Raw genomic sequence first — 16734 nt, forward strand, 5'->3', positions numbered from 1 at the left:
TAAATGGCAGAAACGCCCAGGCTGAGCTAGCTCATATGTCTCCACAGCTTTCCCCCTTGGTCCCCTTCTGTCCTGGCTGGTTTTGTGTCATCTTAACACAAGCTGGAGTTACCACAGGAAAGGAGCCTCCCTTGAGGAAATGCCTCCAGGAGATCCTGCTGTAAGGCATTTTCTAATTAGTGATCAAGCAGGGAGGGCCCAGCCCATTGTGGGTGGTGCTGTCCCTGGGCTGGTGGTCCTGGGCTCTATCAGAGAGCAAGCTAAGCAAGGCAGGGGAAGCAAGCCAGTAAGTAACATCCCTCCATGGCCTCTGCATCAGCTCCTGCTTCCTGCCCTGTGTGAGTTTCAGTCCTGACTTCCTTTGGTGATGAACAGAAATGTGGAAGTGTAAGCTGAATAAACCCTTTCCTCCCCAGCTTGCTTCCTGGTCATGATGTTTGTGCAGGAATAGAAGCCCTGACTAAGACACCTTCCCTCTCTGGCTGACTTTTCATGGCCTCTTTTATTGAGCCAGCTTTCTTCCCTTGAGTTTGTAAAGGTTCAGAGGTGGCCTCTGTTGATTGAGCTACCGTGTAGGTACTTAGATCCAAACCTGGGTCCTCTGAAAGAGCAACAAATGCTCTTAACCACTGAGCCATCTCTCCAGCTCCTCACTGTCATTTTGTCATAGTGGCTAGTGACCTTTCTTACCTTTGTTACTAGTTTTGTTTTACCATCACTGAGAGCTGTGAATTCAAATTTATTTTCCCCCAGGCCTTTACAGGTGCCATGCTCATATACATACAGACACTCGATCCGTGCCAGCTCCCGTGTGCTTTGACAAGCCCCAGTTGTGCTAGATGGCAGGTTATTCCTGACCTCATGAGGCGTGTAGAAAGGCCAGGGTTTGCAGGTGGCATGGATGGGAGATGGCACCCTAGGTAGATTTACCTGAGTTGGCTTTTTAAAAGAGCAGCCCATGTCTCAAGAAGAAAAGGGAGGAGGAGAAGGAAGGAGAGAGAGGGAGGGAGGAAGAAGGAGAGGGAGGGAAGAAGGAGAAGTAGAGGGAGACAGACAGACAGACAGAACTCTCGGGCTGGACTTGAATTTGTTGGAGAGTTTCTTGTGTCTCAGTCTCCTGAGTTTTGGGTTATACTAGTTGATTAGTCTTTGTAATGGGTATGGAAAGGGTCCCACTTTGGTGGCTTCTCTTTATGCCAGTGACCTTTATGAAATGAACTGCCTTTTCTTAATGAAATAATTCTGCCCTGTCCTGTGTAAATTTGTAAACATATTGGTCTGCATCTCTGCATTTTCTGCTGTGTTCCACTCATCTTTTGCACAGAATATGATCTTGTCCGTTAGTGCACAGGCCCCAGAGAAGCACGCGACACAGCCATACCCATGTTGCCTCTGTCCTTGCCTCTCAGGCCCCATCTTTTGTGTCTTCACTTAAGTATCTCGTCATATTCCTTCTTGAAATCTGTTCTGCGTTTTAGGACCCATCCCTATTGGATGGCCGGGTGGCATTTCTTCATGTTCCTGCAGGCACCATAGTGTCAAAACAGGGAGACCAGGTAAGTTAAGAACCTCAGTCTAGGAACTGCCTATCCCTGCAGCTCAGTGCTGGGTAGAGTGCGGGTAAGGGCACAATGGTTGGAAGTTGGCCCAGTGCCACACCACTAGACCTCTGGGCACTCACTGTCTTAGTCTCTGAGCAGCTCAGGGTTTAGGGGCTAGGCTTCTCCATGGTTGTGCCTGCTACCCTGGCACCTTTTCTGGAATCTGAGGGATTGGAGAACATTTGCAATGAGTTCTATAATAGATACAAAGAAGTTGGGATTTGGGGTTGGGGATTTAGCTCAGTGGTAGAGTGCTTGCCTAGCAAGCTCAAGGCCCTGGGTTTGGTCCCCAGCTCTGAAAAAAAGAAAAGAAAAAAAAAAGAAGTTGGGATTTGGCCCTTCGTGGTTTTATGGATGTTGGATCAAATTATGTGACTTTGATGGGTAGCTCTGTAGAGCTTCCGAGTGACGGGCTCTTCCATTTCTGTGGGGAAATGGGCTGACATTTATGTAGAGCAGTGGAGGGCCACGTGAGGAGGGAAGGGACGTGTGTCTGAGACCGAGAAAGGAAATTTCTTGTAATTGATTTAAAAAAAAACCCAAACAAACAAATAAACAGAACACAGAGGCACTGAAGAGCAATGCTCTGGGACAGTTAGCAGTGTTCTTAGTGCAGACGCGTCAAAGGCTGGCTTCCCACCACCTAGAATAGACAGAGCAGCAGCTGCTGTACCACTGTGACCCTGTGGGGTTCAGGAAACTTCCCTGGGTTCTGGGTCAGTGGGGCATTCCGGGCCACTCTCACATACATCGTGCTGAAGGTAACCTTCTCTGCTTTTCTAGGATGTCAACATTTTGTTTGTGGTCTCGGGGATGCTGCATGTGTACCAGCAAAAGATTGACAGCCTGGAGGACACTTGCCTGTTTCTCACCCATCCTGGGGAGATGGTGGGGCAACTGGCGGTGCTCACTGGAGAGCCCCTAATGTTCACCATCAGAGCCAACCGGGACTGCAGCTTTCTGTCCATCTCGAAGGCCCACTTCTATGAGTGAGTCTTCTCATTCCCTTTCTGTCCTGGGTCCTCCGTCTCTGAGGGCTCTCAGGGATAGGCCTGCCGCTGGCTGCCCTGGCTCTTTAGCTCAGTAGCTGCATACACTGCTACCCATACACAGGTTCAGTCATTCATTCAGAGAGCCTCCGTGTGGCTTATGATATCTGACATTTGCTACTTTCTCTGTTGCTGTATGGCTCTCACCCAGTCATATCTCGTTGTCTGTACATTCTGTGGCCACACATATCAGGGGATAGAGCTGGAATTAGTGTCTGGCTCATTACTTAGAAGCCTGTTCACAGTGGAGTAGGTCTGGATGGAAAGATGGTCATGGAGTGGAGTGGCTTGTTCACTCTCCTTCCTTAAGTCAGAAGAGGTGGGTTTTGTTGTTGTGGTTGTTTTGGGATGGGCTTTCTCTTTGTAGCCTTAATTGTCCTGGAACTCATTCTGTAGAGCAGGCTGGCCTCAAACTCACAGAGATCCCCCTGCCTCTGCCTCCTGAGTGCTGAGATTAAAGTCATGTGCCACCACCGTTCAGTATAGGTTGTTACATAGAACTTGGATCTACCCATCTACCAAATATGTCCTTTACCTCCAGTGATGTCCTCCTCAGCCTGTCTGAGAGACCATAGGCTGCGTCTTCTGCTGACCTTTCTTTCTTTCTTTCTTTTTTTTTTTTTTTTTTTGGTTCTTTTTTTTGGAGCTGGGGACCGAACCCAGGGCCTTGTGCTTCCTAGGCAAGTGCTCTACCACTGAGCTAAATCCCCAACCCCTCTGCTGACCTACTTCTCCTGTGAGTCCCAGGCATAAGATTAAAAATTGTCTTAGTTTGTAGCTTGCTTTGCAGGGTGAGGGCAGAGAGGGGCTGCCCATCAGGGTCCACAGTTTTTCTGAGTCTAGTTGAGCAACCTCCCCTCACATTTGTCTGTCCTAGCCAGCATCCATCTTTGTATCCTCATTGCTAGAAGGCCTCTTTTTCATCCATGCCTGATGTCTGCTCTGATCTTGTAGCTCTCCTGTCTGCAAGTTGAATAGATGCTCAGATAGAGGAGGTCAGGGGCCAGAAGGTCAAGGAAGCATAGCAGCTTAAAAATCATGTTTCAACTAAGGTGCTTTCAAAACAGTAGTAGAGGCCAGGGAAGGGAAGGCCTCCTCCAGATGTATCCTCCCTCTCCTAGGATTTGCTGGAATGCCTCTGGCCTGCTTCCCTGATGCTGTGCTCTCTGATACTTTCAGCATGCTGAGGGTAAGGACCTCATTTCACAGATGGCAGACATATCAAGGAGGTAGAACTGTACCTCGGCCCCTCTACTAGAGTTCGCCATCCTCTTGAGCTGCATGGATCCTCTCAGAGACACAGAGCATGCTCTCAGTCTGCTGTCCCCAGCCCCTGCCCCTGTCCATCTGAACCAAGGCACAGCTCTAGGATAGGCAGGAGGATGAACAGGAATCACCTTGTCTGTGTGGCTGCCAGGGCCCCATGGCCTTGCTCTTTTTCTCGTTACTCCTCTGACCTTGGCATAGCCTGGTCCTCCCTTGCCCACACGTGTGCGTTTCTCTGTGCTCCTACAAGTCTATGTAGGACGTCTCTGTGAGCTCAATACTGTCCTTATGTCTGCGTGTGCCTGTATGTTACTGTCTGTGTATGCATGTTTGGGCTTCTCTCCATGCCCTTATCCATGTTTCTCTGTGAGCCTTTGTGTATTAGTCTGTCTGTATATCCTTGTCCTTGCCCACATCTGTATGTGTGCACATGTATGGACGTCCTTGTATATATATGTATGTGTATATATATCTATATCTATATCTGTTACGTTTTTTATTTATGTGACCTTGTTTGTGTGTTTTCATCTGTGCGTGCATGTATTATGTGTCCTTGCCCATGTGTGTGTCTGTGTATCTTATTCTCTGAGTGTACACGCCTTTGAGTGTCCTTGTCTACGTGCACGTGGTTGTGTGGGCATAAACCCTCCTGGTGCAGGTATCTCTCACTTTACAGACATGGTCCAGCAAATGTCACGGGGACCCCACCCAATCTTGGGGATAAAATTATATCGTTGGCCTCTCTGAAGCTCTCATGGTCTTGCATTTGCCTCACTGCCCCGGGATGGGAGAGGCACAATAGAGAATGGGCGCGTTATCAATGCACGCTGCTTCCCTGTTCCTTATAGACTGGCGTTCCATGCTGTTACTGCATCTAGGTCTGGAGGCCTTCCGCCTCGGTTCTCTCCTGCCCAGTGTATATAAATAGCCCATGAGCTATATGTATCTATGGGGTGCTGACCCCCAGCCCTGGAGCTATCATGACATCCCTGCCGTTGCCCTGTCTTCCACAGTCTGTTCACACAGTCACCAGAGAGGTGACAATGTTCTTGGGTCAGAAGCTTCAGCATTCTATGCCCACCCCAGGTAGACTCCATGCCTCTAGGTTCAAAGTCCCTGTGCATACACACAGACACAAACGACCCTCCCCACCTTGCATAACTCACTGTGCTGGCTGTCTACACTCATAAAGCTGCACATGTGGAGGTTGAAACCCTGCTCCCAAAACCTGGAGCTTAGGGGTGGCCCGTGCTCCAGGGGCCTTCATGAAGTGGATGGTCGTATGGGCACTCTCCTATGCCCCAAATCCATTGTTCCTGTGCAGCTGACAGCAGATGGCTGCCTGGACACCTCCTGTCTCAGCCCTCAGCGTCTCCCTCAAAGTAAACAATCAAGAGTCCTTCTGTGGTAGGTGGGGTTGAAAGTTCTGCTGCTCTCGAACGCTGTGACTCTTCTTGTGAGGAGTGGATCTAGTAGGGCTGGACGTAAGATGAAGGTGAGAGGAGGCCTCATGGGAATGGAAATGACTGGAGATTACATGGCAGGATCATGAGGAAGCGGCCGGATGTCGTCCTGGGCGTGGCCCACACAGTTGTGAGGAGGATGTCGTCCTTTGTGCGGCAGATTGACTTTGCACTGGACTGGATGGAAGTAGAGGCTGGGCGTGCCATATACAGGTGAGACTCACAGATGTAGAGCATACAGGGAAAGCCACAGGTACACAGTATCTATACAGAGGCCTGGGGGGTCTCCATCACTGCACGTCCTTGCTGATGGATAGTGGTATTGCTAATAGACCACATCCATGCCTGGAAGGCTGTACAACAAAGAGGGTGAGTTTCCTTATCCACACCTCACTCCTGGTACCCGTGGAAACATTGTTTGACACCACCCTGGGTTCTGTGCTTATACACATAGGCACAAACACACTTTAGCAGACAGCTCTCCACATAAACCACACTATCCTATTGAAAGACCCACGTGCACACACGTAACACCATCCTATAGAAAGACCCAAGAGCCGTCTAAAGTGTCTTTTCCTCTGACCCTAGCCGGGCTGCCTTTGCTGGCCTCACCTCTGCTCAGACCACAGAGAGACCTGGGTTATAGCTGTCAGTTTTTATGGTGCTTAGAATTCAAGCTAAGGAAAAGTCAGAATACATATTTGAAGTAGCAGTGAACCCATATGTGCTAGCACAAATATTTTAAAGTGAAAAGTAATTATTTATTTACTTTTTTGAGACAGGGTCTCACTATGTAGGCTTGGCTGGTTGAGAATTCACTCTGTAGACCAGGCTAGCCTCTGACTCAGAGAGATTCACCTACCTCTGCCTACTGAGCGCAGGAATTAGAGGGTTTTGCCACCGCAGCCAGCATAGTAATTGCTTTACAAACCAAAGCACCCTGAGAAGTCTGCATGCTTTTTGTTGGTTGCATCCTGGGGTGTGGTTGGCTGGCTGTCATGGAGCTGGTTCTGTGAGCAGCATAGGCTGCTAAGCTGAGCTCCTTTGTGTCTCTGCAGGCAAGGGGACAAGTCTGACTGCACATACATCGTCCTCAGCGGCAGGCTGCGGTCTGTGATCCGAAAGGATGATGGGAAAAAACGCCTGGCAGGGGAGTATGGCCGAGGAGACCTCGTTGGTGTGGTAGGTGCCAGCTACCCTCTCTGCCTTGCATGACACTCCAGGACCTGCCTGTCTAGTTACCTGAGGAGGAGGAAGCCCACGTGACTGCCAGAGCGTGACTGTCCCCCACCCCTCCCTCCCTGCTGGTCCTGCCTGCCTTTGTCTGGGGCCCTATCTTAGCCTTCTGGGCTAGTCAAGATTCTGGTCTCTGGTTTCTGGCTGCTGAAGCCTTGGTGGATAGTATGCAAAAGATTTGACTGAGGGTAACTAACTAGCAGCTCACCCTGGCTTCCCCGTGCTGCCTACACAGGCAGCTTTCTCTGTCCTGACCTGTTAGTAACCAGCTTCAAGATGTTGCAGTGTTGGGCTTATAGAGCTCTATGAGGACAGTTAATTCCATTCTGCGCCTCTGGCTTCAGCTGGCTGGTTGGCTGGCTGGCTGGCTGGTTGGATGGATGGATGGATGGATGGATGGATGGATGGATGGATGGATGGATGGCTGGCTGGTTGACTGGTTAGCTGGTTGGATGGATGGATGGATGGATGGATGGATGGATGGATGGATGGATGGATGGATGGTTGGTTGGCTGGTTGGTTGGCTGGCTGGCTGGATGGTTGGTTGGTTGGCTGGTTAGCTGGTTGGTTGGTTGGTTGGCTGCTTGACTGTTGACTGACTGACTGGTTGACTGGTTAGCTGGTTGACTGGTTGGCTGGTTGGTTGGTTGACTGGTTAGCTGGTTGGTTGGTTGGCTGGTTGACTGTTGACTGACTGACTGGTTGGCTGGTTGACTGGTTGGCTGGTTGGTTTTTCCCTTGAGACAGGGTATTACTCCAACCCAGGTGGGCTTGGAGCTACCGGTAGACATGAGCTGGCCTTGTACTTGTGCTGATCCTTTTGAATCTGCTTCCTAAAAATTCAGAGGCCTTTTTTTTCTTTTATTGGATTTTTTAAATTTACATTTTAAATGTTATCCCCTTTCCCAGTTTCCCCTCCAGAAACCTGGTATGCCATCCTCTCCCCTGCTTCTATGAGGGTGCTCCCTCACTCATCCACTTCCTCCTACCTCCCTGCCCTGTCATTCCTCTACAGTAGGGCATTGAACCTTCACAGAACCAAGAACCTCCCCTTCCACTGATGCCCGTCAAGGCCATCCTCTGCTACATATGCGGATGGAGCCATAGGTCCATCCCTGTGTTCTCTTCGGATGCTGGTTTAGTTCCTGGGAGCTCTGGGGTGTCTGGTTGGTTGGTTGTTGCTCTTCCAATGGGGTTGCAAAACCCTTCAGCTACTTCAATTCTTTCTCTAACTCTTCCATTGGGGACCCTGTTCTCAGTTCAATGGTTGGCTGCAAGCATCGTCCTCTGTATTTGTCAGGCTCTGGCAGAGTCTCTCAGGTGACAGCTATATCAGACTCCCGTCAGCATGCACTTCTTGGCATCCACAATAGTGTCTGGGTTTGGTGTCTGCATATGGGATGAATCCCTCAGGTGGGGCAGTCCTCAGAGGCCTGCAAAACAGTGAACCTATGTGCATTAGGACAACAGCTCTCTCTCTCTCTCTCTCTCTCTCTCTCTCTCTCTCTATATATATATATATATATATATATATATACACACATATATATGTGTGTGTATGTATGTATATATACATATATATATATGTGTATGTATGTATATATACATATATATGTATCTATATATATATCTATAAATATATATCTATATATCTATAACTATATATCTGTCTATAACTATATCTATCTATATATCTACATATATTTATCTCTATATATGTCTATCTATCTGTCAAGAGACACTCAGAAGGCTGAGGCAGGTGCATCTCTGTGATTTCTAGGCCAGTGTAGGCTATAGAGAAAAAAAAAAAAAAGAAAGTAAAGAGGATATCAGGTCCCTTGGAACTGGAGTTGTAGATAACTGAGTCATTTTGTGGGTGCTGGGAATTGAAACTTGGTCCTTTGAAAGGTCAGCCAAAACTCGTTTGTTTTGTTTGTCTGCTTGCTTTTGGGTTTTGTGGGGAGGGTTTAGTAGGGTTCGTTTTTGTTTTTTTGTTTTTGTTTTCCAAGATAGGGTGTCTCTATGTAGCCCTGGTTATTCTGGAACTCACTCTGTAGACTAGGCTGGCCTTGAACTCACAGAGATCCGCCTGCCTCTGCCTCCTGAGTGCTGGGATTAAAGTTGTGTGCCACCACTGTCCAGCTTGTTGGTTTTTTTAAGACAAGGTCTCACTGTCTAGTTTTGGCTGTCCTCATGCTGAAAATGACCTGAAAGACTGTATTCTTTACTTTGCCGCCCGCTAAGGTCTGGGTATGTATGTCTTGTAACACATCCTGCTCAGTCTGCCCTGTACCCCAGCCCTGCCCTGCTTCTTCTTGGAGACAGGGTCTCACTGTGGAGTCCAGTGTCTTAGTTAGGCTTCCACTGCTGGAGTAAGTCACCCCATCAAGGGAACTGTGGAGGAAAGGGATTCTTTCACTTCTGCTTCCAGCAGTCCGTCACCGACCACAGTCGGAGCAGCAACTGAGGCGGAAATGTGGAGAAGCACTGTGTACTGACTGGTTCTCAGGGCTTGCTCGGCCTGATTTCCTATACACCCCAGGACCATGTTCTGCTGCTTTTAAGGAAGTTTTGGATGAATATTTTAGGCAGTTTAGGATCATTTTGCTGTCTGATAACAGGGTCATAGGGAAACCACCTAATGTTGCCAAGCATGTGCTAATGGCTGCTTTCCTCCTGTGCCGCCTCCGTGCCAGGGCTACTCCCATCCTGCCTTCCCTGAGCTCGGCCTCACAGTGAGTCTTCCATGTCAGAATGTGGGAGTCTCTGGCCTTAGGGTAGCTATGCTATGTGTAACCTGTGAATCCAGTCACCAGCTCCTACTTGGAAATTGCATCGCTGGCCAGATGCTGAAATAGGTGTCACCATGTTCCAGGGCTCACTTAGGCTCTGAGAGACACATCTAATGTGGCCACGAGTGGATGGTGTGTCTTCCTTAGAGGAGTTTCTATCTGAAGGAGTGTTCAGAATTCTCTGAGACAGCCTTGCTTGTGTCTGAGAACTGTCAGGGTTGCTAGGGATGCCTGTGGCTTCTAGAACATTCCAGGGGTTTAGACAGTAGTCACATGTGAGAGCCCACCAGCTTCAAGCAGAGCAAAGGCTTGGTTAAGTAATTTTGTTCCTTTTCTTGCTTCCTAACCACACAGGTGGCTCCTATAGGCTGCTGTTCTGGCTACATCTATGTCAACTTGACACAAGCTAGAGTCATTTTAGAAGAGGGGACCTCAATTGAGAAAATTCCCCCACCAGATTGTGGGCATTCTCTTGGTTAATGATTGGTGTCGGAGGGCCCAACTTTTGTTGTGGGTAGTTTAAGACAGCCAAGTGGAGCAAACCAGTAAATAACATTCCCTCATGGCCTCTGCTTCAGCTCTTCCTCCAGGGTCTTGTCCTGTTTAAGTTCCTGCCCTGAATTCCTTCAGTGATACACTGTTACCTAGAAGTGTAAGGTGAAGGAAGCCCTTTCTTCCCCAAGGCACCTCTGGCCATTGTGATTTATCAGAGCAGTAGAGACTCTAAGACAGCTTGTGTGCACATGCCTTGGCTGGACTCCAGGCATCCTCAGTCTGGCCTCCTGGACCTTGGCTGGTCTTTGAGACTCCTGGGTTTGGCTCTTCTTCCTTAGGTGGAGATGCTAACCCACCAGGCCAGAGCAACCACAGTGCATGCTGTCCGGGACTCAGAACTGGCTAAGCTGCCAGCAGGAGCTCTGACGTCTATCAAGCGCAGGTACCCACAGGTGAGGCTGCTGCTGCACAGGTGAGGTGAGCCTGCTGCACAGATGAGGTGAGCCTGCTGCACAGGTGAGCCTGCTGCACAAGTGTGGTAAGCCTGCTGCACAGGTAAGGTGTGACTGCTGCACAGGTGAGGTGAGCCTGCTGCACAGGTGAGCCTGCTGCACAGGTGTGGTAAGCCTGCTGCACAGGTAAGGTGTGACTGCTGCACAGGTAAGGTGTGACTGCTGCACAGGTGAGGTGAGCCTGCTGCACAGGTGAGCCTGCTGCACAGGTGTGGTAAGCCTGCTGCACAGGTGAGATGAGCCTGCTGCACAGGTGTGGTAAGCCTGCTGCACAGGTGAGGTGAACCTGCTGCACAGGTGAGGTGAGTCTGCTGCACAGGTGTGGTAAGCCTGCTGCACAGGTGAGGTGAGTCTGCTGCACAGGTGAGGTGAGCCTGCTGCACAGGTGAGGTGAGCCTGCTGCACAGGTGAGGTGAGCCTGCTGCACAGGTGAGGTGAGCCTGCTGCACAGGTGAGGTGAGCCTGCTGCACAGGTGAGGTGAGCCTGCTGCATAGGTGAGGCTTCTAGCTGTACTTCTGGCCCAGGTGAGAATTTAGTCAAGTATACACAGAAACACTGGAACAGGTAGGGGGAAAGCTGTAAAAGTGGCACACAAGTCACGTTCTCAGATGAAGACTCCTTTATCGCTATTGTATGACACTATTTCTGGGGACACATGAGCAAAATCCAGACTTACCTCAAATACAGAACTGGTAATAGACAAAGTAAGGACACTGCCAAAGTGCAACTTGATAAACCAGTGATTTCTGTTGGGGTTCCTCTCAGGAATATGGCGAGAAGTTACTTACAGATGTAGAAATGACTCAAAGACCACTGCATCACAGAGGCCTACCCCAGCATGGCTGATGGTTCACAGAGCTGGGAACCTAGAGCCTGCAGGCAGCTCAGCAGGTTATACAGTGTCTTTTCCAGGCAGATCAGATGACTTGAGCTTCTCTCCGGCTGCTCTACTTGTCAGCAGCCCTTACTGCTGCTGTGCACTTAGGTAGAGAAGAGACCTAGTCTGTACGGTAGGTTCCAGGAGCCTCCTGCAGAATAGAGGTGCCCCACTGTAGAATCTCCCGTCTTCGGGAGCTCCCCTCTGAGATGGAGGCTTCCTAGAGGAGGAGATTACTGCACCACACCACAGCTTAGGACGGCAACTTGAAGAGAGCTTTGGTAGCAGCCAGGGGTTGGCAGAGGAGGACTGAGGCTGCATCTCTGAGCTGTCAGTCAGCTGCCTTTTCTGTCCTCCCTGCCTGTGAGCGACAAGGTTATCACAGGAAAGAAGGGTCAACCCTACAGTTTGGACTAAAACCCCGGGGTCCTATAGTGGTGTTTCCACTCAGCATTCTGTCCTGAGTCTTAAAACTGCTTCCTAATGTCTATGTTTGCTTTCTTTCCAACTCCCCACTTCCTCCTCTTTCCCTTCTCTTTCCCTCCTCCTCCTCCTCCTCCTCCTCCTCCTCTTCCTCCTCCTCCTCCTTCTTCTTCTTCCTCCTCCTCCCTCCCTCGTGCATGTGTGCATGCGTGCACTGGGGATGAAACCCAAGGCCTTGTTGCTTGCTAATTGTCTATGGATGAACTAGTACAGAATACCTTTCTTGCGAATGGTCCAGCAGTCCCCACTGGACTTCAGTCTGTTTGTTCCCCAGTTGGTGGGTATTGGAATGACTCCAGTCTAGGACTGTCAGGTTTAAAGGGCCGCTGCACACATTCTTGACAAATGCTATAAACACTCCTTTGTTCAGTTGCTAGGTCACAAGATGATGTGTGTTTGCAAACTGCAGACAGCTCTCCAGAGTGACACTGCTTCACAGCCCAGTGTGATGTGGCTCCTGAGCCTTGAGTGCTGGGCACACAGGCAGCTTCTTGTACCAACAGCTCTCATCGGCCTATCACAGTGCTATACCTTTGTGTGTCCTCCTATCACAGTGCTATACCTTTGTGTGTCCTCAGTCTTTAAGAAGCCAGACACCTTTTTGTGAACTCATTGGCCTATTTTAAACCTATGCCACTTGACGCAGAAATAATCTTTTAAAAGATTACCTTTAGTGACCAGACATACAGGTCTTATTTTAATTACAATACTTGGGAGTCAGAGCCAACCAAAGTTAAAGCCAGCCTAAGTCTACATAGTAAATTCCAGGGCAGCCGGGACTACAATAGTGAACCCCTGTCTCAAAAAATAAGTTAGTCTTACTTTAAATTTGCTTTTTTTTAAAGCTTTATTTATTATATATAAGTACACTGTCCCTGTCTTCAGACACACCAGAAGAGAGCATCAGATCCCATTGCAGATGGTCGTGAGCCACCATGTGGTTGCTGGGAATTGAACTCAGGACCTCTGGAAAAGCAGTCAGTGCTCCTAACCACTGAGCCATCTCTCCAGCCCCTGCTTGTTCATTTTTAAATGTGACAACTTTACTTGTTTATTTGTGGTGCTAGAGATTAAGCTCAGGACCTTGCATAAACCATGCAAGCACCATACCACTGAATTGTATCCCCAGCCCTTTTCAATTTTTATTTTGAGACAGGGTGTTGCTAAGTTCCTAGGCTGGCCTTGAACTTGTCTTATGGTCCAGGCAGGACTCAACTTTCCTCATAGACCAGCCTCCCCCTGCTGGTATTTAGTGTTTTGCTGGTTATAGGTGTTTGTTTTGACCCCTGGCCTCTAGAGAAACATTCAGGTACTTAGAATTCCCTGTGTGCTCCTGAGGGGTTGTTTATGGAGTCGGACTGCTGGGGCAGGTGACCATCTCCTCCTGGCTCACTTTCAGAGTTCTCTGCTCAGACTGGTTTTTGCTTTGTATGTGAAAGTCTGGACAGTTTCATTTAGATCTAACATGGGCTCTGACCCCACCACCCTGGGACAAATAAACAGCCCTAACTTAGCTTCCTAGAGTGACCCTGGTGCCACCTAATTGACGTAAAACCTAGCAGGTGCCCCTGTCTGAGATCAGGCTGTCTTTGCCATGCCTGCGGCCATGGATGGGAGGTCCTTTAGGTCATTTGCCAGCTGGACTGTGAGGCTTAGGGCCACAGAGTGTGTACTCTGCTTCTTTTGTGTTTCACCACCCTCCCCCCAACATGCCATCCCCCCCCCAAGCTCCTTTTCCTTGGTGACTTAATTTCTTTTCCTTTTGTTGTGATAAAATACCATGACAAAAGAAACTCAAACGAATGCATCTTATTTTGCTCAAGGTCTCACATTCCTGTCTGTCTTCCTGTCTGTCGTAGTAGGGAAATCCCAGTGACAGGAGCTAGAGGAGGCATTTGCCACACTGTATTCATAATCCAGAACAGGAGCAACGAATGTGTGTGGCACGGCTCACCTCCCTTTCCTCTTAGAGAACCCAGGTCCGATCCACCACTGAGACAGGTCTTCCCACACCTAGCGTAGTTGCAACAATCCCAGTAGGCATGTAGGGCACAGGCCCTAGAGGGGCCCATGTCTGTGTTAGCCATGCTGGCCATACACAGTCTCATCTGGAAGCCTGGACATCATATGAGCCCTTGCCGTCGGCAGCCCGTGTTGATTTCCAGTCACTGACAGGTTTGGAAAAGCAAGCCCTGTGCGCTGTTTAACGTCATGTGACATTTCCTGGTCCCAGCATTTCACCCTTTAAACCCGACTTCTTCCTTCTTTTTCTGCCCCAAGGTTGTAACCCGACTGATTCATCTCTTGGGTGAGAAGATCTTGGGCAGTCTCCAGCAGGGATCTGGGACAGGTGAGTCTCAGCTCTGTCTTGGAGCTCTTCCTCAGTCCCACGAACATACTGCCCCACCTTCCCCTGGCTGGGCAGACCTCTGGAGGGAGCATTGTGGGATACTGTGCTGTATGACTCCTGAGAACATCCGGGAAAGTCTCACCAAGCACAACTCTGAATAAGGAGGGGTTAGCTTTTTAACAGTGCCAGTGTATTTTGCCAAGCTGTGGCTCAGTGTGGGCAGCACAGAAGGACACTGTGATCTAGCTACCTTGTGTTTACAAAGAGGAAACAAGAGGATGAGGCCTCTGGAAGAGTGGTACAGTTGGGACTGCTGTTGTCTGTCACTGCCAAGTGTGAAAAGATGGTCTGAGAAGTGTGGGTGTCAGGAACTAAAACTACCCCAGCATGTGTGTTTTCTTCTAGCTCTAAGAGTGGCCCTAATTTGGGAGCCACTGGTCACTGTGTTCCAGAGCTGCCTTCTCCCCTGAATCCCACATACTCTGACCTTGCTCTCACTGTTCTGTGCATAATTTGCCTGTGGCTGTCTCCTGCCTCCATCTCTGACTTCCTGGCCTGCGATACTGGTCTATATTTGTGCATGCCTGTGGTCCATCCCACTCATTCTGCTCTTCTTATGTTTCCTCTTCCTCTAGTTCTCCAGGCTAGCTCACTTGTGTCCTGTCCCTCTGCGAGTATAAGCTTCCACTAGTTCTCCAGGGTAGCTCACTTGTGGCCTGTCCCTCTGCGTATATAAACTCTACATCCGTTGTCACATCTGACCCTGGTTTACCGAACTGAATGTTTGTAAGGACAAATTCACAGGTAAACATGCTGTTTAACTCTTTACTCTCAGTACACCTGGTCATTTGGGTCACATCTGATATATATTTGTAAAGATCTCTTTATTATGTATACAGTGTTCTGCCTGTATGTACACCGGCATGCCAGAAGAGGGCATCGGGTGTCATTACAGATGGTTGTGAGCCACCGATTTGAACTCAGAATGTCTGGAAGAGCAGCAGTGCTCTTAACCTCTGAGCCGTCTCTCCAGCCCACATCCGGTGTTTTAGGTTTGTGTTAAGCAAACTGTGCGCTTGCAATGCATGCACAGCAACGGGAAGCTGTGATCCACACTGAATTCATCTTAACTTCATCCTCTCTAAGGCTCTCTCTGTGTGAGACCGTGTGCTGAAGTTCTGGGTGGACATGAGTTTTAGGAGAGAGCACACAGTTCACACATAGGATTTCTTTCTGTCTTTCCTTTCAGCCTATCCGACCATTGTGTCTGAAATACGTTTCTTAAGAAAGATATAGAGAAGTCAAGTTTTTTTGTTTTGTTTTGTTTTGTTTTGTTTTGTTTTTTTTGGTTCTTTTTTTCGGAGCTGGGGACTGAACCCAGTGCCTTGTGCTTCCTAGGTAAGCGCTCTACCACTGAGCTAAATCCCCAACCCCAGAAGTCAAGTTTTAAATGAGCTCTTGTGGCAGTGTTTGCCTTACGTTAACCACGTGGACCGTTTAAACCTAACATGACCATTCTGTTAGGGTTTATGTCTGCTATCTTGTTTTTATTTCCTTCCAATATTAGCTTTGATTACTCAGCCGTTTTTTTGTTTGTTTTTCTGTCTTACAAACTTTATTAGTCTGGGAAAAGGGGGACAAGAAGCTCCTGTCTCTTCCGTCCACTACTGTTTACCATTGCCATTGACGGGACAGTTCACATGGTCGGGGGAGGACAGAAAGACCTTGATCTTGGGCCAAGCGCTGAGGCAAGCCACATACAGAGAGAGAGCAGGGGGAAGTTGTCCAGGCCGCCAGGGACCGGGACTCAGCAGCAGGTCCAGCAAGTTGTAATCGGCAAAGGAAATCTGGTCATCCATGATGAAAGCTTTGCCTCCCTGGTCCTGGGACAGCAGGGTCTCAAAAGGCTTCAGATGCCCAGGCAGGGCCTTCACATAGTCATCCTCACCATTCTCATAGTGTGGACGAGGATGACACATTTGCATCGAAGGTCGTCCACTCCATCCCCTACCATATCCACCAGGGCGGCCTCCCTCTGGTCTTTCCCATAAAACCCAGGAGCCTCAAGATGGCATTAGATTAGTAAAGGGTGAGGTCTCCATCCTCAAACTTGGGGAGCTGCCCATAAAGACAAGTGGGCTTGAGTGAGCCTTGCATCCAGACATCTATGGTAACCACCTCCTCCTTCCAGCTCTGGCCCTGGTCAGCCAGCAGCATGCGCATGGCCTCACAGCGCCTGGAACTGGGAAGTAGACAATGGTGTATGGCGGCATAGCTGCTGGGTAGACAGAGGTGTGGACTCAGAGCTGCACAGACAGCCAGGTATCTCGGGCGCAGATGCGAATACTCAGCCGTTTTTAAGCATCCTATTTGTATGAACTCTGATTTACACACACACTGTTGGACGAGCTCTGTGGTCACTCTAGGGAGAACAGTGGTTTTCATCTTAGCTGGAATGAGCGTTCCCGATCAGCTACTGCTCAGGTCACGGCATTCTGTGGCCTGCTCTTGATGTGTTATGGGGTTTCATTGTTGTTGTTTGCTTTTTAAGATTTGTTTATTTTTGTCTTATGTGTCTGGGTGTTTTGCCTGCAGATGTCTGTACAGTA

The 16734-nt window shown here is 49.1% G+C and overlaps 1 protein-coding gene and 1 pseudogene across 4 annotated transcripts in view; one reads left to right on the top strand and one right to left on the bottom strand.

Moving 5' to 3' along the window:
• The window catches only part of Pnpla7 (patatin like domain 7, lysophospholipase), a 79321-nt gene that overhangs the window by 32173 nt on the left and 30414 nt on the right, over positions 1-16734 (top strand). For 2 of the 3 annotated variants that reach the window (XR_015681378.1, NM_144738.2), the window contains 6 exon segments: positions 1479-1556; positions 2385-2590; positions 5461-5592; positions 6438-6561; positions 10241-10354; positions 14056-14125. Coding sequence is in view for 2 of the 3 variants with exons in the window: in NM_144738.2 (NP_653339.2) it covers positions 1479-1556; positions 2385-2590; positions 5461-5592; positions 6438-6561; positions 10241-10354; positions 14056-14125 (724 nt within the window). In the remaining variant the exon portion in view is untranslated. 3 annotated transcript variants of the gene reach the window in all.
• On the bottom strand, positions 15790-16398 carry LOC147995377 (glutathione S-transferase P pseudogene; annotated as a pseudogene). Its single transcript, XR_015684183.1, has one exon. The product of XR_015684183.1 is annotated as a glutathione S-transferase P pseudogene, transcript variant X2 (transcript).

This window comes from Rattus norvegicus, chromosome 3 (assembly GCF_021556685.1).
Source record: "Rattus norvegicus strain SHRSP/BbbUtx chromosome 3, alternate assembly SHRSP_T2T, whole genome shotgun sequence".
Lineage (NCBI taxonomy): Eukaryota > Metazoa > Chordata > Mammalia > Rodentia > Muridae > Rattus > Rattus norvegicus.